The sequence below is a fragment of the Thermobia domestica genome, chromosome 10 (assembly GCF_964235325.1).
Source record: "Thermobia domestica chromosome 10, izTheDome1.hap1.1, whole genome shotgun sequence".
NCBI lineage: Eukaryota > Metazoa > Arthropoda > Insecta > Zygentoma > Lepismatidae > Thermobia > Thermobia domestica.
The window spans coordinates 222863215-222885312 of NC_137463.1; the positions used below are offsets into that span (position 1 = coordinate 222863215).

At 35.3% G+C, this 22098-nt stretch overlaps 1 protein-coding gene across 1 annotated transcript in view; it reads right to left on the reverse strand.

Moving 5' to 3' along the window:
* Window positions 1–436: 436 nt before the first annotated feature.
* The window catches only part of LOC145662184 (caspase-3-like), a 207984-nt gene continuing 186322 nt past the window's right edge, over window positions 437–22098 (reverse strand). Inside the window, exons 8-9 of the mRNA XM_081727516.1 lie at window positions 15311–15455; window positions 437–1000 (exon numbers count right to left, since the gene is read on the reverse strand). Of these exons, the coding sequence (XP_081583642.1) occupies window positions 756–1000; window positions 15311–15455 (390 nt within the window). The 3' untranslated portion in view covers window positions 437–755. The remainder of the gene's footprint in view (window positions 1001–15310; window positions 15456–22098) is intronic.

Genomic DNA, 22098 nt, shown 5'->3' on the forward strand with positions numbered 1-22098 from the left:
GACCTCATGCAATAGAAGTGAATGCTCTACCACTGACACACCACTGCCCTATTCATAAAATTTAAATGTAATCTAATATCTGCTGCCATAGTAGCTCACATCTAACAGTGTACGGATTCCAGCTATAGTCCCATCATATAAGTTCAAGATAGTTAATTCAGTGTTAATTCTAGACACTACGGATTGATTTGCCGTGGTTAACAAAGCTGGCCCTAAAGCTTCACCGGCGTTCCAAGTTGCGAAAGTTTAATGGTATGACCCAGAAATAGGTTTCTTGGATGCACCTAGCATAGATAAGCATCAAATAATAGTTCCTTATTAATTATTAATTTGATATATCTGACTATTTACCCGTCTCGTTATTTAAACATTTTAATAAATGAACGGAAGTATTTGTTTCAGGTTATTTAATTTCAGCTGTTGCACTTATTTTTAGCCTTGACACTATAATATCGATAAAATGAAGATTACAATATATGTTATAGATCAGCAAAACTAACAAAAAAAGCAACAAAATATTACAAATATAAGTAGAACTTACTATTAAAATTTTTATTCTAACCACAAAGAAATTACTTTAGATACTGTGTACCTGCTATTAAAATGTGTTTAACAAAATCACTTCTTAGTGCTATTAAACCTTAGGACGACATACACATAAAAAAGATATGCTAGAACAAGAGAAACAAGAATTATCATGTTTAATAATCACCAAATGCTTCTGTGTATAATACACAGGTACCTACACCTTTACATTAAGATTTATACAAGTGCAATTCACGCAGTCGTTTATGGGTTTCAGATAGAAAATCTTCTCTCTCCTCAGGATTTAGTGTTTGCATACATTGGGACAAATATTCCATAGAAGATCGAAAATAAAGTAAGTCAAACAAACGTTGCAATTCTTGAGGATTTTTAGTTCTTTCTTGTGCCTTAACTTCATCAATCAGTTCGTTTGCAGTGTCGCCTTCTAGACTACCATGGTCTTCACTTATGTCTCCTGAAAGAAGAAAGTATATTATTGATCTTTTCCTTCCTAATAACTGAACAAAATGTACTAATTTAAACAATTCTAGTTCCACTGACTGGTCTCTTTTCATTGCTTCGTGCCAGGGTGTTAAATTATGTTTTTTCAAACTTTAAAATTAATGGTAAAACTTCCATTATATTTTGCATTATCCTGGGTTTTACTACCTTCAACACATGTCACAATATAGGATATAACACACATGTTATTCTCAATTATTTTCTCAATTTCTTATTGCAATATATTATAGTTGTCATAGTACAATAAGATAAATTTTTATTTCCTTTTTCCCAACTTACACGTAAATTTTCTCGGCACTGACAGCAGTTGGTAGCACTGAGTCAAGTCGTTATGCAAGTAAAATTGTGAGTAGATGACGCACGAAACATTTCTCCATTCTGAGATCAATATCTCTGGTTCAGAGCGTGTTGTCCAATGAACATCATATGTTAATCTCAATATTGCTGTGTATTATTTCATTATATACTGTATATTCAAAGAAATAAAAACACTCACCACTCAGGAGTCAAAAAATGCTTGAAAGTAGACGAAAATATCAAATCTAGAACAACTGCTGGAAATAAGTTTGTAAATCACTGTCTCCAATCACAGACCTTCTCCAATACTCCTTATTCCAACATCTTTTTCTTTCTAGGGAAGACAAGATCTTCCTTGCCACACTCAGTATGTACTGAAATTGAAATTGAAACAGGAACACTTGGAAAAGTTTCATTCTGGCTGGGATTCGAACCCGCATCTATCGAAAAGAAGTTCAATGTGCTAGCCACTCACCTACCGCGCAACTTAACCTTAAACCAAAACTAATACCTAGTTAGAATCGTTTCATGGAAACATATAAAAAAGATACTCAAATATAACAAAAACTAACAAATATAGACAAAATATAATTACAAATATAAACAAGAAAATATAAGCAACTTGTGTGCGTGTCTTAATGACTTATTGGAGATTTCCTTGTTTAACTCAAAACAAGCTATATAGACGTTGCTCAATGAGGAAAATATCACCAAATGTTCAAGTTGAGGCTACGTCATCTACAGAGCCGAAACTTGTGGGGGGAAACTGCAAATCCCAGGTAAGCTCTCTGCCATTTGAGGGGGGCATTTTGAGATATGAACATGAAATTAGAAATGAAGCATCAAATAGGGTCGCTACATTGCATAACGAAAACAGCGTACAAAAGGCAAGTAAAATAAAGATGAGTCGTGACCCATTTCAGAAAAATGTCTACTATTAGGTACTCTAGAAATAATATTTATTCGTATGGCTTTGAGATTTATCAATATTTTCCCCTTAGTAATCCTGTCATATATCGGATGGGCACAGGGAGAAACTAACACAACCACAGAACTTGCCATGCGGGAGGGCCCACAGGCTCCGGTGAGCCCATAAAGATTAAGAGAAAGTTAGAAAGAGGAGACCCAAAAATTAGAAAATCAACTTTTTCTAGGGGTCTAAATAAGCTTATTAATGCTTGTCCCCCTGAAAAGAATCTAAGTTACGGTGCTGGTTATCGGTCGCAGTCATGGTTCCCGATTTCCATTCCATTTCGTCTGTACCATAACTTCTAATTTCCAATGAAGAAAAGATGACAAATTATTTTTTCATTCCTTGAATTGTATGAACCCCTGTAAAAACAGGCAGTTCTATGTTTAGGTTCCATAACTACTGCTTTATTTTCTTATATGTCTATGTAGAATTTGTGACAAATTGAGCCGGTTGCACTAACAGATCCGATTATCAGCCGAAGAAACTGAGAGCATTAATTACTTTCACACATACCAATATGAAAAGTTATGGGTATTCCTATTTATTATATCTTTAACACATTTGAAATGCGTTTAGCGTATTACAGTAAGGACCATTCATTTAATTACGAATAGTAACTGTTATGCTATTTGATTTTTAAAAAGTCGTTCTTGTGTGGTAGCATATAATAGTCTTTAATTTTGAGTAATGTATAAATCAGGGCTGCAAATAAGCAACAAAATTTTAATGCCCAAGTGAAAATCTACCACCCCACATCCCACAATAAAAATAATTTACTTTCTTTTGATATGATATTAAATAAGCACCCGCACCGATGGACCACTCGCCGCAGGCGAGTGGTTATTTGCAACCCTGGTATAGATATTGATTTTAATTCTGAAATACCGATCAATTTTTTTTAGCGAAGATCAAAATGTGCAATATATACTTATTATAACAGTTTTACTTCTTTTATTGGGTTTTTCGCATTTAAAAAATATTAAAAGTGAAGAATTTCAGATAACATTTTAGATGCATTACAGTTGAAGAAAAAATAATCATTCTTTTATTAATCTGCACCTATAATTCTGTTGCTCGAATTTAGTCCGTTTTGTCTAAATTTTCCTTCAGGTTTGTCCTCTTAAATCTTGTCCTGCATTCATAATAATCTGTTTGGTAATTCTAACAGAGGCTCTAAGAAGAATATCTATTTCTTCATGACCATAACGCAAGATTGCACGCTCCTAGATTTTTTGAACACCCCTCCTAAGTTCAAATTCTTAATAAATCACTGGTGTTGATTATTGAACAAAAAGGCTTGAAATCCAATCAAGAAATTCATAAAATATAAAATATGTAACCAAGACTCGACCTTGCAATAATAATAATGATCTACCACAAATTCCTCATACAAAGATAAAACAATAAACTAGAAGTTACGCAAGTTAAAAATAAAACTTTCTTTTTCTACACGTGTTGGTGCAATTCAAAGAATTCGAAAATAATGTCTCCTGCAGGCACATAGCCAAGGTGTAGGTCCGGGGTTCCGGACCCCTTCTTCCCTAAGAGACCAGAAGTGAAAAATTTAAGGAAAGGTGAAAAAAAGAAATTAGAAAAATCAGCGTCGAAAATATAAAGCCACAGCAAGCGTTTGGTTACTCTTTTTTGTGAGGAGCGTTGTGTGTGGGAAACAGGGCGGAGTCAAGTTTTAATGAATATTATTATAACGGAGCATACGGAATTCCATCTAGCTCTATGCTAATCCTATGGATTACAAATGACGATCAGAGAGACTCTCAGGTAGAACTTAAGAAATACCAATAATCCCCAATAATATGAGCCTGGCAACATGGATTCCAGTAACACTTGTTAAAGAAATTTTCAATTTCTTGGCAATACTAATCCATTTCGCGGCAGGATGGGTTCACTGCCGAAAGAGATCTCGTTGCTACACTTAACGGCATTAAACGAAGACAAGAAAAAGAGGAAGAAAAGACAAGAAGAAGCTAGTTCGAAATACCTCAGAAGATTATATCTTTTTCATTTTTTAATATCCTTTTACTCGAGATTTCTTCATAGTTTTTTACTAACATACTTACTAACATACTTACTAACATACTTCAGCAATGCTAAAAATGCATAATCTAAATATCGCTTAAAAGGCAACGTTTCAATTTTTACTATATATTTAACAATTAATCATTATTACAGGTTACATCGTTAACATAAATCTCATTCCATGATCAGATTACGTATCACAAATCATAATTCAAAAACTTCTAACAAGTCAAGCTTTCTTCTTTTTTGTATATATATCAACGGCATGTGTATTAATTTAAAACAGATTCTGTCCCGTTTCTGCTCCTAACACACATCCTCATTTTATTGTCCTAACAAACCAATATGGGTACGTTGTCATTAAGATAGTTTAGATTGATCGAGCCACTTGTGGGTAACCACAATATTTCATGTCACGCCCCTCCATTACAAAATTCTGGCTAAACGGAACAAAATATTTTCCCAGTAAATAGTTTAGAGTGACCCAGCCTCTGGAGTGATAACCTCAATATTTCGTCACGGATAACCTATTACGAATTCCTGCCGGCTTGCATTTTCGCGGATCCCAAGACTTTCAGATATCTTTGATCTTATATTGGCCGATACAGATAGGACACCAAGAATCATGACCTAAATATAGCAGAAATTAAGGCCAATTGATGTCGGCCCTCGTGGCCGAGCGTACTAGGGCAACATCCTAGAAATAAAAGTAGTTTTGGTTGTGGGTTCAAACCCAGCTCAAGGATTTTTAAAATTTTCATAACACATTTTTCATTAAAATAGGATTGAAAATAACACTCAAAAAAGTGATTTACCGATTACTTTTTTTAAATTCTCATAACACTTTTTTATTAAAATAAGCTTGCAGTTTTACTATACGGATCCATATTAAAAGTAATACTACTACTACTGCTACTACTACTAATAATAATCGTGACAATAATAATAATAATAATAATAACAGCAGCAGCAGCAGTAGTAGTTATAGTGGTCGTGGTAGTAATAGGAGGAGGAGGAGGAACTGGTTAGAAGCCCCGCAAGGGTTGGTTAGGTCCTGTTCTCTTGCTGAAATTTTTCTGTACATTTTACATGACCAACTTCATACAGCTGGCTAGGGTAGCGCGCGAACACTGAAACTTTTGTGATCGGCGTAAATGCTGCCCGCTTTTGTGTAGTCTTACATGCAACGATTTTAACTAGCTAAAACTTCACATAAAAATGAAGTGACGCGGTAGTTTAGTGGTTAGCGTATTGAACTTCTGTTCAGCGGACCCGGGTTCGAATGCCGGCCAGGTTAAACCTTTTTCAGATGATTCGGTTTCGATTTCAATTTCAATACATACTCAGTGTGACAAGAAAGATCTTCTCTCCAGAAAAAATGTTGGAATGAGGAAATCTGGAGAAGTTATTTCAATGGAGGCAATCATTTACAAACTTATTTCCAGCGATTATTCTAGATTCGATATTTTCAGCTACTTTCAAGCATTGCGTGATAAATGCATGGTTAGTATTTTTATTTCTCTAAACATATAGTATATAAAGAAATGATACATTACATTCACAGCAATATTGAGATTAATATATGGTGTCCTTTGGAAAATACGACCCGAACCATATAGCTTCATCTTATAATGCAGAACTGTTTCGTTAGTCACCTACTTTACAATTTTACCTGCATAAACGCCTGGATTAGATGTACCAACTGCTGCACAAGATTTCTCAGTGCCGAGAAAAGTTACGTGCAAGTTGAGTTGTATCTATCTAGGCGTTCTCACAACTGCAAATGACCTGGATCTCAAGTAATACAATAAGAAGACTTAGGGGAGAGGTACTTTTGTAAGTGGCTGTACTAGGTACATGAGTTTAAAAAGCAATTGTATTACTTCTATCAAGATTGTTCATTGGAAACGACAAGAAATCTTGTGATATTTTCTTAGATGTATGTAATTTATATTTTCTTATTTTTAAATAATAATATATTTGCTGATATTCGGATTGATGAAATCCTTTAAATTATTTCCCCTGAAAATTATTCTTCCATCCAATTTCGTACAGTGCTTTGCAAACAAATCACTCGCATTTGGTGTCTGCGTTTGAACAATATGGTGTGAAATTGACATTTAATTTTATGTAAAACAAGATTTTTCAGGGTTATACCTGAAAGTACAGAAATATATCTAAAGCTCAGTGACAATGTACAATAAACGACATAGTGGAACGAAGAAAAAAAATAAATATGGGAGATGGCCGTTATGCACATGCACATGATGTTTATGTAGTACATTATCCAATTGGAGAAAATAGTTTCCCAATAATTTGTATATGAACACATTAATTAAGTAAAAACATTTTGAATACTGTAACTGTAACTGTCTTGGAATATTTTCAAAAATAGTCTTTAGAAATACAATAAATTTCAGTACAAGGTGTTACTTTACATAACATTTTACTAGTAGCAGTTTATATTATTCAGTTTCACACCACGAAAGATAAGGTAAGAAACTTTTCGTAGTATTGTGAATAGCATATGTTACACAAAGACAGATTAAGGTATGTTGCAATGATTTTAAAGCTCACTTATCCTACGAAAAGCTGTAATGACACAGTTAATACTTGTGTTCTGTCGACCTACTAACATTATCAACTATTGCTCGACGACACAATTATCACTGTGTGCACACCACGTAACACACGTTTAGTTTTTACGCCTCACTCATCTCTCGAATTTATTCATAGTCAAGTACTAAGTACTCTGCTTTTGTACATATCCTAACAGTCAAAACACACAAAATTGCATTGTATTGAAGCAGTGTTTTTAAAAGGATGTCTTAAAAAGACCAACACGAATTAAAATTTCCTTCTCCATGTCCAGATACAACTTGAGATATGGCTGGACGATTTCTCCATCTGCATCCGGTAATTATTGGCTACGATAAAGCAAGTGTATTTTTTCCCATTTGTTGGAATGATAGTGGATTCCTGATAGTTAACATTGAGTTTTCCATCCAGTTCATCTTAAATTTCTGTAACTTTCTCTTGTAACAATATACGGAAATAATCAGTACGGTATATTCAAGGGAACCATTCTCAGCACTGACGGTAAAACTGGGCACGTCTCTGCCAGAGATGTAATAGTATGTAATTAAACGGATGGTACCATTACACATATAATAAGTATAAATATCCAAAAGTGTTAGATCTTGACCTCCCTCCAAATGTGCTTCATACAATTTGCAATAGTTTTTTTTTACGTTTAACAATGTTGCCTAGGAGAAGATTGCAATTTTGCCCACATATACACACAACATTCAAGGACTAACAATTTTGCTGGCAATGAGTAAATTAAGTCAGATTCAATCCCCGGTTATGTCACATTAGGTTGGTGGATCCTTCTGACCTACCAATCGAATAATTTCTCAAAGAGCCTTAGGCGACACCCTTGATGGTAACCTACATAGGGTAACAATTTTGTTAGTGAATGCTTCTATATAGTATCTTTGTGTTTCCTTAGTTGTTCTTGTCACCCCAATAGTAACACCACTGACATGGTTTCACTATATGATTACACGGGAAATGAACATAGAAAAGAACCATGGATTATCCTTTCCTGTAACTTTTTACTTCTGACGACGCTTCACTAGCTACAACACGATACCTCGATATTGCAAGCTGAGATCTCACATTGATAACGACGTGGGTTTCATTTTTCTTGCGGAACATAAGTGACAGCAACATTATCAGATATGTTGCATGTAAATTGAGCAAAATTTAGTATAATTTATTTATTGTTCTTACCATTTAAGGTAATGTTGCTCATTTCTACAGTAGCAGTTTAGAATAAACATATTGTATATCCCTATAATTTATCTGGTAAACATTAATACATGTTTAAGTATAAATTGTTTTTAATCTTCCAAATTATGCTATTCACAAGTATGGGTACACCTATAGAATGTCTGTTTTCGTCTTCGTATCTACAAATAGTATAGCATTACTTGGGGTTAGGTGCTATAAATAGCAAATTACAAAGATAGTGATTAAATACCTATTGTTTCTGCTTTGGTCACTAACACTTCGATTATTCTTAAATAACTCTTTTGAACTTCGTTTTTTACTTGAGTAATATTATCTTTAATTTGGTCCAAACTGTTTTCAAATTTAACAGATTCGTTTGCCGTTCATTCTGTCAATTTGGTATATCTGCCGGTTACTGATTTTGGAAATTTAGTGAGTTGAGTGCTTCAGTCGAACATTTGGTTCCCAGATTTAGCAAATAGAATAGGTTGCTCTTGTAACAAGCATTTGATCCGTTCAAACACGTCGTTCTTCAAGTGCTTAATATCTGTTTGGACGTATTCTACACCAACTGGTTGTACTACCTGATTTCTGTGATTACAATCGTTTTCTATGCCATTTAAGCCAATTTGTTCAAAATTTAATGATTGCAATTAGGTACGTATCATGCTTCTTTATATTTCAGTACTTTGGTTTTTGATCTCTGTGGTTTCAAGTTCAACTTAACTTTCCTATAAACTACATCTACTTTTCCTGTGTTCATATCCAATTTTTCCTTCTTCATATTGTCGTCTTATATACTCATCCATGGCAAGACTACATTTACGAATAATCTGATTTCTTATTCTTTTATATTCCGTTTTAGCTTCATTATTGTTCATATTCTTCAATTTCCTTCTCTCATCATTCAGTTCGAAATTTTCTTGTTGATCCATCTTTCCCTTGGTATATTTTCCTTGTGACCCAATGCTTCCCTTGGGGTAGTAATCAGTCCATTTTTTATGAATGACAATTTCTCGTAAATTTATCCCTTCATTGTTTTTTATGCTATCTTATCTACAGTCTTGCTCACAACTTTCTTGAATTTTCTTGTTCTTTAGCTTGTCAGTATCGAGTATTTTGTTTTCCTTCTTTTCTAACCTCTTAAATTTCAACTGACTCGTAATCATAACTAATTTGTGGTCAATATTCATATCCTGTTCTGGCTTACTTCTGCAGTTCTTCATTTGGTTTCTAAATCTCTTCTTAACGAGATCTATTTTGTACCTTTGTAAATCTTCTGGTATTTCCTACGTATAAATCCTGCTCTTATTTTTCTTGAATAAAGTATGTGCTACTACCTACTACTACTTTGTTCTTCGTTCTTTTTCTTTCTATTCTTTCGTTGCAGTCTCCATTAGATAATAATGTGATGTAATTCTATATATGTATATACATATCTGTGTATATTAAAATTTTTGTTGTAAATATAAAGCAACAGGCTTAATTTATACAAAAAGCAAGTAAATTCATTTTCAAGGAAGTGAAATCGAAGAAACGAGAATGACAGACTCAAAATATAGAAACAAACAAGGGACTCATACAGAAGAAAAGCCAAGACAGGAAAACATAAACTGACCACAAAATAAACAAGGGTCAGAAGCGACAGATCTGATCAAAAGCGTACAGTTGATCAAAAGCGACGATATAGTTAGTATTCTCAGTGTCGTCAATTTAGTAAACTGACTAAATTACAAAGTCGTAATTATTCTTTACATATTTAATCCTTCATTAATATTGCAAGTAAAACCTTTTGATTCAGTTATGTAAAGAAACAATATACAAGACGTTCAAGTGCATGAAGGTCTTCCTCCAAGACATGCTTTAATTTATTCAATTTATAATTTGAAATAAATGGATCAATAGATTAGTTTAAATTCAATGTAAGCTTATGTCAACAGCATATAAATACATAGATGCATGTAACTTTGTCTTTAAATTTACTTCCGAGAATTCAATAATACTTTTTATTGTAATTGTTAGAAATGTCTAACGAAGTATATTGCATTATATACATTACACATTATATATTTTTCAAAACATACTTTTCTTAAAACGTTTAACAAATCTTCTTATAAGTAAACGATAACTCTGTACGAAGAACAATTTCTTCAGCGATATTTCGAAATCTCGTATGAACAGCATTAAACAGCGCAAGTTATTTCAACCAAGTTTTCAAAAGACATTAAATTAAATTAAATGTCTATGCTTATTACAAAACAAACACTTAACCAGTTCCTTTCCAAGTACTAAAGTGCTAAGGACCGACAAGACGTTACCACGTTGGATAGAAACGGGTGTGCACTGTACTAGAAAAATGTAAAACGAACGTCGTCGGAAACGAGAGAAATATGTCTTCCTACCTCCCTAATAAATTCAAGAGTACTTGCACTCCAAGCGCCACTAGTCGGAATAGTAATTGGAGGGAAACATCAATATTTTCGAGAAGGTTGTTGTATTTTCTTTGTTTTTCAGCTTCTCTGCTATTAGAAACAGCCCCCGCGTTCATTAGAGATAGAGTAAGATTTGAATAAGCATATGTATCAGCGCATGTGAAGTTCCATAATAAGCATTTACCTGTCATCCATAAAACCATTGTTATGCTATCGGGTCGCTTTCCATACGAACGACAGTAACCAGAAGGTTCCCATATTGAAGGAATTCCAGTAGTGTTAAGGCCTCGTAGTATTACAACAGAATCTCGTTAATCCGACCCTCAATAGCCCGGCCTCTCAGTAGTTCGGCTTACATCCTGACTCTAGCCGGTCAAGCAGAAATGGCACGCACGAGAAAGAATTATCGTGTGCAACAATGTTGTTAATTAAAAAATGTTAAACAATGCTATACATATTACAAATAGACTTTCTTACAGTAAAGTTCAGTATATACTATTTCTTCTAAAAGGACACATGTTACGATTGACCTCGCGTATCAACATTGCTAGAACTAAAAATTCATGACATGCCTCATAGTGAGTGATACTACTATATAAGTACACACTAAACGACTAAATTATCTACGTAAATGAATAAACAGAGTCTTTGTATTTAGTAAAGTACAGCCAGTATACTCCCTATGTGTCTAAATTACCTACCCTCTCAATAATGCGGCACTTCCGCGAATCCGTCACCCATAAGTGCAAGGAATGGCCGGATTAGCGAGAGTCTAGTGTATATCATTCACGGAGGAATGTCGGGTGTATCTACCAGCGCTCTTCATGCATGAAAGACCATGCAGGCAACGTTGGTTAGCCTGATCTCCACAAGCTGGAGAGCGAAAAGACTCACAAATGGCTAAACCTAAACGTAAAGCAATAGCAATTCGAAAGCTTTCATTTGACAAATAAAGGCTTAAAGGCATGGAGGGTATTACAATCAACCATGCATTAGCTTCGGGTGATGAGGCAGCAAGGAGCCTGGCTTTATCTTCCAGAACACCAACAGATTGTAACAGATGATTATGTAAGTGAGATGCAATTGGTGTATACCAAGATGATTAATAACACCTTTTACTGATTTCTGGGAGGTTTGTGTCTGGTAAACTGGCCCACCTACTAGAGTCTTCCTGAACTAAACTATCTGAGTCCAAACAATAACCCTGAGGAAGGGAGCCTCGAATAAACGAAAAATTCGTAATTTGACGCTAAGAATGCAGAAATCGCCATATCCACAGCTCGTCGAATACCAAGACCAACCAAGTCAACATTTAAACATGCTTTCATCCAAGAATCATCAATTAAGGAGCAGTTCAAAATTGATTCAAGACCACTTTTGAGGACAATATCATATTTTTCCAGCTACGAATTCTCATGCCAAGAGGGAAAGCATCGAAACAAATAATAGGTTAAGCGAGAGATTGCTGAAGACGCCCGTAAAAGGAAAAAGGCTGAATGGGCTGAAATTGAGGAAAGTCGAGACAAGAACAGTTCCAAATTAGATCTTTTATTCAAAAGCAGGTTAGTAAGTGCTTCCGAAGTGAGAGCAGCACATAGAAGAGAAGCATTCTGGAATGTGAGAGGGCGTATGCCTGGAGCAACCCTATTAAATCTTGTAAAGATTTTGTTGAGTGTGGTTTCATCTCAACGAAGACAACCAACCTCGCATTTTGAAGAGTTTAGTCCTAAGCCAAGAGCAGATTCCTTCTCATTTATTTGTATTAAGGATGAAAGAACCACCTCGGGTTCACCACCAATTTTCCTATTATCATGTACCAAATGTTAGTTCGGTGTCTTGTGATTTAACTAAAGAATGAATAGTTATTGAGAAAAGTTCTGGGCCCAGGGTATCACTTTGTTGTACATCTCTCTGAGAAGAAATAGTGTTTCCGTCGAGAAATAGATCACTGGGTTCAGCATAGTATTGATGGACATACGGATAAATCGAAGGGAATCATTCAGCACTCATTAAATGTGTTACGAAAATCCAACTTTACGACCACTTTAGCAGCACTGTGAGCGGAAGAGAAATAAATTCGAGTTTCGTGAACAGCTGCCTCGCCACCATTAGGAATACAAACACCAAGCTGATCGGGGTATAAACCGGTCTTGACCGGCTCGTGTATTCTAAAGCATACAATTTGTGCCGATACTTTGCATCAAACAAGAGTTAATTGCGTTTTAAAATCCAATAGTCGAAACTTCTTGAAAATTATGTTGCCCAACAGGAAGTTTCCGCGCAATAAAATTACCAGGGTGGGCTGAATGTTTCTCCAACATTGTCTCCAACGCAGAGGTGTACGGGCTACAACCATGTCATCAGAAATTACAAGACGGATTCAACTCATAAACAAAAAATAATAACTAACTAGACTAACTCTATGGCCTATGGAACCCGGAGGTTCAATGCGTCATTTACAAAAGCTCTCCACTCATTCCAGTCCTTAGCCAACCAGATTCAATTTCTACTTTGTATTTCTATTTCTAAGAGATCCATCTTAATATTGTTCTTCCATCTGCGCCTATGTTTTTCTAATGGTCGTTTTCAGATTCGTCTTGCAGTTAAGACTTTGTAAGCGTTTCTACTTTTTTCCATCCTAGCTAAATGACCTGTCCACCTCAGCCTCCTAGAATTTATGACCCTAACAATGTTCGGCAAACCGTATAAATTATATAGTTCCTTGTAATGAAGATTCCGCCATTCCTCTTTCCCGTTTCTCTTGGGTCCGAATATTAGTCCCAGGATCTTGTTCTCAAATAGTTTCATTCTATGATGTTCCCTCAAAGTAAGCGACCGTGTTTTGCAACCATACAGAACAACAGGCATGATTATCGTTTTATATATTTTAAGCTTCGAATTCCTCGACAGAATTAGCGACTACAAGAGATTTCGAACTGAATAACAACACGAATTCCCTGCTTTTAATCGATATTTAATGTGTTTGTTGATACGATTTTCGTCTGTTAATATTGATCCTAGAAATTTGAAAGTATCCACTTTATCAAAAGTATTATTTAATATTTAACGCATCCATAATTTGCCGTATTACTGTTCCGACGCACTTCCATGTACTTTGTTTTCTCTGCATTTACTTATAAAACCCATATCCCTGCAAGCGTTTAATAAGATCTCCGCATTTCTTTCTATTGTTCTCCTATCATCCACTATTAAATTTACATCATCAGCATACGGCATAACCTGATGAATCCCATTCAACTCTAGGCCCTGGTTGCTATCATTGATCTTCCTTATAGCGTAATCCAGGACAAAGTTGAATAATAATGGCGACAATGCATCCCCTTGTTTCAGGCCATTCTCGACGTGAAAGCTCGTGGACAAAAAATTTCCTACCCGGACTTTACTTTGTGATTCATTTAAATATATCTTAATTAATCTAATTAGCTTTCTCGGTATTCCAAGTACTGTAAGAACGTTGTATAATGTTTCTCTCCTAACCGAGTCGTAGGCCTTCCTAAAAGCAATAAATAATTGATGTACCGGGGTATTGTATTCCCACATCTTTTCGAGTATTTGGCGAATGGTAAATATTTGGTCGATAGTTAATCGATTTTGTCTAAATCCGCTGTGAAAACTCCAATAATTTCATCTGCGTATGGGATCAATCTTGCTAATAGAATATTTGAAAGAACTTTAGAGGTTGTTGACAGAAGAGAAATGCCTCGATAATTATTATAGTCAGTTTTGTCGCCTAAGAAAAGGAATAACCTATATATTATTTTGTTTAATTATTCTAAGGAACTATGCATATCTCCTGAGAAATTTCTGTCTCAAGATCAGCTGTTTTCATACCTAAGAATCTTTCTCTCTGTATATTAAAATGAGAATTTAAATAAAAATCATACATTTTTTAATTTAAATTACGAAACATATAACTTAATATATTTTAATTACGAAGCAATACAATGCCTAATTATGAGTGTCAAACTATCAGCTCGGAAACTAATATCATAAATTGTATAATTCCTTACCATTAATTGATATTAATTTATGTTACTCAGTAGTCATTGGAACTTAATACGTAAATGCAAAGTTCTAAAACGTTTCAATTTGTTTTAGTAATGTAATGTATGGTATGTAATACAAGGGCTTTCAATCTTAACTGTGTATTTACTTCATAGGACTCGCGTGGAGTGAGATTTGAGAACAAAAATAAGTAAATTGATGTCAAACGATAATAAATGTCGTCGTCTGACAGATTATTAAAAAGGCTAAATTGCTGTTACTTTGCATTAGCAATCCTGGGTTCCAGGTCATTGCAATGACGTGTAATTTTGCCGCGTAATATACAATATATATAGGAGTATATAATATATATTTAAAACTATGTAGTATCTGTGAAATTAAATCTTTACTGAGTTTGTGTTATAGGTTTCCGTGATATTTTCTGTAAGGATGGAAGTTTACATGCATTACTCTCAATACTTGCAGTTCGTGGTGCGTAATTCTCTTTTTTCTTACATTCCGTATATTTATTTTATATTCATCCTTTGTTCTATTCTTATACATTGGTGTTGATAGTAAATTTAATAATTTCTTAAAACTCAATGACTGACAGTAATAGACACGTCGCTACAGCTAGGATGGAATTAGAAAGAAATGTATAGTTTTCCTTTGCATTGTTATGTGTCCTGTTATAGTCATATATGTTACTCTGCCTCGAGCTCACCATCATTGACGTAAAGACCTGGATTGAAGTATAGTTTTCTTTCGAAGCCCCTAACTTCATGTGAAAGACACTGGGTAACCTTAATCTTCTCCGGTGTATTTGGGGGATGGTAGTAGATGTCCTTTGAGACAAGTTCATTATATGCCTGAAAGAAAAAGAAGGAAAAACATTCAGAATATTTCTAACATTTTTCTGAAATGGTGTATAATACACAAATAAAGGATTAGTGTTGTGTTCTATTGAGTTATGTACAACAGTTATGAATATTTATAGCCATTCTAATTCTCATTTTCAAAGTCACTAGTGCAAGCCTGAAAATTAATTAACTTTAGAATAATCCATGCACGACCAAAAGTTAATTTTCTTGTCTTTTTAAATCCGTTTTAATACGATTTCAATTTATGTAATAAATTTCATTTTTTTTCAGACTTTCAAACTATTATACATAACTGTAAGTAGTCTTAAAAAACGGCTAAGTCCGTTTTTCTTCCTACAAATATGAGAAAACGAGTAGAATATGACTAGAAGCGGTTTGGAAAAGGGGTTTTCTGAGAACACGTTCCATCTCCTCAATTAAATCTCTGTTCAAATTGTGTTAGAAATGTATCATTTTTAGTTTTAACACTGATCATTGTAGTACAAAGAACGTACTAGGTAGGAAGAATCGTTTATATTGAATTCATTCAGCGTCTTAGGAATACATTTTATCGAGAACTTTCTGTCTCTACTAAAAAAGGAAAGTAAAACATATCCACTATCGCTCCCGAATTCAATATTAATTTTCACAGAGCAACAGCGTCTCGAGAAAACAAGAAATGGCTATTTATTATGGCTTAATCAAGTCGGGAATAACTTTGGTTTCAGGATTCTTCAGATTAGTCGAATCAAAATTTGTGGAAAATCTACAATTTCCGTTGTCAGCATTTGCCGTACTGAAAAAAATTATAATAGAGAGTATGAGTGTTTTTTTTTTATAAATTGGGGGTTAGTGAATACTTTTTGAATACCGCCATGATAACTTTCACGTAAGTGGAATTCATAGACATCAACTACCACATTCGGTTTCAATTTTTTCCTCCGGTTGCATCTAAAAGTTATAGCCATGCTATGTTTTGTTTTATAATTGGAAACAAAACACGCTTGTTTATTTCCCGTAGGCATATTGTCATATTCCTGAAAATGGTCGCGTTTATTGGCCATTGATCTAAATGTTTCTTGACTAGAACATTGTTCCATATGGTCTAACTGTTATAAATTCACTACGTATTATTTCAATAATATTTCTTTTCAACCTTATTAGTTCAAACGTTGCTCAGTGCTTGTTTGAACTCAAATAATGCTCTACATTTTATATAGTTACATAAATTAAACATATTAATCACTTGAAAAAGGTTTATTTTGATTGTTAATATGAGTAACAGGGATGTGTATGGTACATCATTTGCATTTTACTTAGTTTTATGCTGAACCACTAACGTTTTGTAAACGGTTCGTCTGTTTCAAAAAGTGACTGGGTTGAAAAAATGAACTAAATAAAATATAGATAAGGCACACAAAATTAATTCTTTTAAGAAATCCTTTTCTTCGTAATAGGAAAGCCTGGTGTCTTTTCAATCAGTTTTACTTTCTAACTATAGAGGTAACCAAGAAACTGTTGCCTTTTATGGAGGCCACTGGCCCTCACACAGTGAGTGGAATGCGAATAGAGATAAGTCGAAGGCTAGTTGTTGGTATGGGTATATCCAACACTCTGTTTCCGTGTGGCAATTCAGATACACTATGAACTTTCGTACGGACAGAGTGAACATGGGACATCCACAGAGCGACATGTATGCTGTACAAGTTCAAACTGGTATCAAATGCCACTTCAGCTGGGTGTGAGATATGCTAGGGCTCTGGAGAGAATGTTGTGACCACGTGAACAATACAGCGGTGGTTTTACAAGTTTAAGAACGGTGACGAAACACTCGTAGATGCACCATGTGCCGGAAGACAAACACATGTACAAAGTGTAGATTTTCAGGCAGTAATTAATGTGAACAGTGGACAGGCATGTGAGGAACAGGAGATAAAATTCCGTGTGAGGGAGAAACCATTCGGAATCACCTCCATCAACTTGGGAAGCACTACAAGTTGGTTTTATGAGTCCCACATGATTTAACTCCAGGCCAGAAGGCAACGCGAGCAGACACCTGTCTTTATTTGCTGTCTCGCCTGAGGAAGAAACCATTTCTGGCCAGGGTATTGACATGTGAGGAGAACTGGGTCCTGTACGAAGCCCCACGGCTCCATCATCATTGGTTAGCATTCCATGAACCGGTTTCGAAACAACCAAAACCAGGACTGCACCAGGAGAAGGTTCTTCTGTGGGTTTGGTAGACTGCTCGCTTCAATTTGCATCGGAAACAACTACAAGCTGATCAAAGCATCAATGCAACTGTGTACTGTCAGCAGTTGAGCTGTGTTAAAGGAAAACTCAAATCTCTGGATCCAGCAATTCTCAATCACAATGGGGTCCTCCTGTTACGGGACAACATTAAGCCCACGTGGCTAGGATGATCTGGGATACCATTCTACGCCTTGGATTGAAAACACTACTGCATCCGCCATACTCCGTGGAAATTGAACCATCCGATATTCACATGTTCCATTCCTTGGATAATCACTTTAAATGACGTCAGTTCAAATCTCTAGTAGAGGTGTAAAATACACTTGATTCCTTCCTCGCTTCATGGACCACCAAATTCTACCGCGATGGAATCCATGGCCTCCCAGAATGTTGTCAAAAGGTCGTCGATGCTCATGGGGACTATTTTTGATCTACCATGTACGTCTTAGGTGATATATCGATGTTGGAAGTTGGTGGGTGAAAAAGTGACAGAACTTTCTTGGTTACCTTTATATTTTTCACTTTTATTGAATACAACATTCTACACTGGTGTTGTGTCTTTCCAGGTGTTTCTTTATATTTAACTCATTTGAGTGATGCATGTAACTTCTTAACAGGTCAAACTTTATGAGTTTATATGATTGAAATCTATATGTGACGTCATCACACATTACAACCACATGTTAGCCTTTTATTATGTTTAAAAGACAATGATATCAAAAATTAATGATCTTAAGCTGATTCGAATGGACAAAGGCCATATCAGTGTATGTTATCATAACTTTACTAAGGTAGCGCTGAAATTACTCGGTGAATGTCTGCCTCCAAAGTTTTGGTAGGGATTGATGGTTACATGACTTGAGTGACTTTTCCAATGTGTGTCAAGGAACACTACAAGAACCAGAGAATACTATATCTTTTCCATTCATCCTATTTAAACTTTTCATACAAGAACACTTACTATCAACACCACGATGTTGACACCATCAACAAAGACAACCATAAAACAGGAGACCAGTCAGGCAAAAGCTATGTTGGTTGGGAGAATTCCACCAGTTAGAAACCAAATTTTACGAATTTAGTTTCCCACACAACTAACTTATTTCTATTCAAATATTGATACAATACCTTCATTAGTGTTAACATTTCTTGTACACTCACAAGGAAACATCTTATATTGATAGTAGCATTGCCCAATCAAACAATACGCATTCGATAGAGAAGTAAAGAAAAGTGAGAAATCCAAAATTGTACAGGCTGACACTCAGAAACACGGGAGATACAGAGGAAACAAGGATCTAGAATCGTGTGAAGATAGCAATGCAAAAGTTACACTGACGCAGAAAGAACTTCAGAATGATTAAAGTGATCAAAATTACATTTATACAACAGTAATATAAACATATATTGTACCCACAGACATGTTAAACAACATCATATGTAATGCAGCGTTGCCAACTGAGTACAAAATGAAGTTTTGTTAAATGGCACGGAACACAAATTATAACATCTAGAAAATCTAATTATGAGTAGAACCGTACCTATGAAGTATTAATGTACAGTGTTAGCAAACTTTGAGAATATGCCTATATGAATTCCTATTTGAATCTTGGATCATTTCAGCTTATGTGCTGTGTTTTGGTACTATTCTGATATTTTCCTTTGGCAAAATTCTTCGACACTGTGCTTTATATGTTATTTTTGTACTTCAGTTATTATATTCTTATTTGTGGCCTCATATTTTGGTTTCAACTAGTAAGAATCGTGTACTGTACGTAATCTACTATATGCGAGATTCATATAGAAATTCATTTAGGCTTACTTTCCATCCTTACAACACTGTACACCACGACTTCACATGTACGATTCTACATACAATTAGATTTGCCAGATGTTATAATTTGTGTTCCTTTCCATTCAACAAAACTTCATTTTGTACTCACAAGTAAACCTTACGTTTGGGTGAATCGAGTTGCTGACTGAGACACATATGAGAAAGTAGTACTAAATGTGGTCAGTATTTCAGTGAAGTTGTAGGTGCGAAGCTCAAGGGGTTTAGGAGATACAGCTACCAGAACATCACATGGAAGTACAGAATAGTCTTCATACAGTTGGAGGTAAAAGCCCTGTAAGACCTCTTGTAACGACAAAAGGTGAATAACAAATATATGGGTACATATTAGGACTACGGAGAAGTCATATAGTAAGGGTATACCTGACGGCGGCCATCTTGAAATCCGCCATTTTGAATTAAGGTTAAGTTTTTAAAATAGGAATATGGTCATGTGATACATGATTTAAGGCGCAAATTTAATCAGAAGAACAATGGTGACGTTAATTTTGTTTTACGCGCAATTGGTAAAAAGTTACAGGGAAATTAAATATTGTTGCAGCACATGTATTTGTCATTTAGCCCACCTTGTAAATTTTGTGTTAATGATAATAATTAAATAAAGAGCAGGTGGATAAATATTAGGTCTATGGTAAGAGTTGCCTTGATGGCGGCCATGTTCAAATCCGCCTTTTTGAATCAAACAAAAGTTTTAAACAAAACGCATAACATTGACACCTTATTAATAGCAAATTTTACCATAAATCCAACGTGTCCGTGTTAATGCGTTTTGTTTAAAACTTTTATCTGATTCAAAATGGCGGATTTGAATATGGCCGCCATCAAGGCAACTCTTACCATAGACCTAATATTTATCCACCTGCTCTTTATTTAATTATTATCATTAACACAAAATTTACAAGGCGGGGTAAAGGACTAATACATATGCAGCAACAATACTTAATTTCCCTGTAACTTTTTACCAATTGCGCGTAAATTAAAATTAACGTCACCATTGTTCTTCTGATTAAATTTGCGCCTTAAATCATGTATCACATGACCCTATTCCTATTTTAAAAACTTAACCTTAATTCAAAATGGCGGATTTCAAGATGGCCGCCGTCAGGCATACCCTTACTATATGACTTCCCCCTAGTCCTAATATGTACCCATATATTTGTTATTCACCTTTTGTCGTTACAAGAGGTCTTACAGGACTTTTACCTCCAACTGTATGAAGACTATTCTGTACTTCCATGTGATGTTCTGGTAGCTGTATCTCCTAAACCCCTTGAGCTTCGCACCTACAACTTCACTGAAATACTGACCACATTTAGTACTACTTTCTCATATGTGTCTCAGTCAGCAACTCGATTCACCCAAACGTAAGGTTTACTTGTCAGTTGGCAACACTGCATTACATATGATGTTATTAAGCATGTGTGTGGGTACAATGTTTGCTTACTTTACTGTTGTGTAAACGTCATTTTGAAGTTCTTTCTGTGTCAGCGTATCGTTTGCGTTGCCATCTTACATTATTCTAGATCTTTCTTTCCTCTGCATCTCCTGTGTTTCTGGGTGTCTGCCAGTAAAACGTTGGATATATCCGTTTTCTTGACTTCTCTATCGATTGCGCATTGTTTGATTGGGCATCGTTATAAGATGTTCCCTTGTCAGTCAGTCAAATAAATCCTGAGATCGGGGCCGCGGTGGCTCAGTGGTAGAGCGTTCACCTCTGGTGCTTGGGGTCCCGGGTTCGATCCCAGCCCCCGCCAAGTGAACCTTGTGGTGGACAAACACCGTGTGCGTGGGTTTTCTCGGGGTTATTCCGTTTTCTCCCACTTTGTTCATTCCAACATTTTATTCATTTCTCATAATCACCGTCTCCTTTAGCCTAACCGGCATAACCATGGGACGTAAAACTCAAACATTTCATTTCAAATCCTGAGAACAACCGTGCGAGTTTCCTTATATTTGCTGTTTAAATAATTCATTCCGTGACACAATGGTATCTACTCGATGTCTGCAACAACTCTTACGTTTGAGGAAGATTATACCAGTATTTTGTTTGTTACAGTAATACAGATGGTCTCCGTTTTGTATCTTTGTACTCAACACGAGTGTGGTCGAGACTCAATATAGTTTTTTTTGTTTGCTTTCTAGATCAATGTAAAGTGTATTTTAAAAAACTGTATTATTGATTGCTTGTTTTATTCATGTTGTAGACGGAATTGCTTCGCGTACATTATAATGCATTGCAGATTATCATCCTCTCTTTGAAACTCTCAATATGAGAAAAGCGTGTTTAACATAAGCCTTCATAAACAAGGACGAGTGCTGACACTACAAGGTGAGGGCTACTCAAATAGACAAATCGCCAAAATTCTAAGTATGCATCATACTATTGTTGGCAGAACCATAGAGAAGCAAGAAGAGCATAATGTATAACCAGAATAATAACGGTGTGTAAGAAAATGAAAACAACTGCGAGAGTAAATCGGGATATTATTCGCTAGGCTGTATGTTACAGAGCCTCTCGCTCCAGGGAAATCAAAGCACCTGTCTATT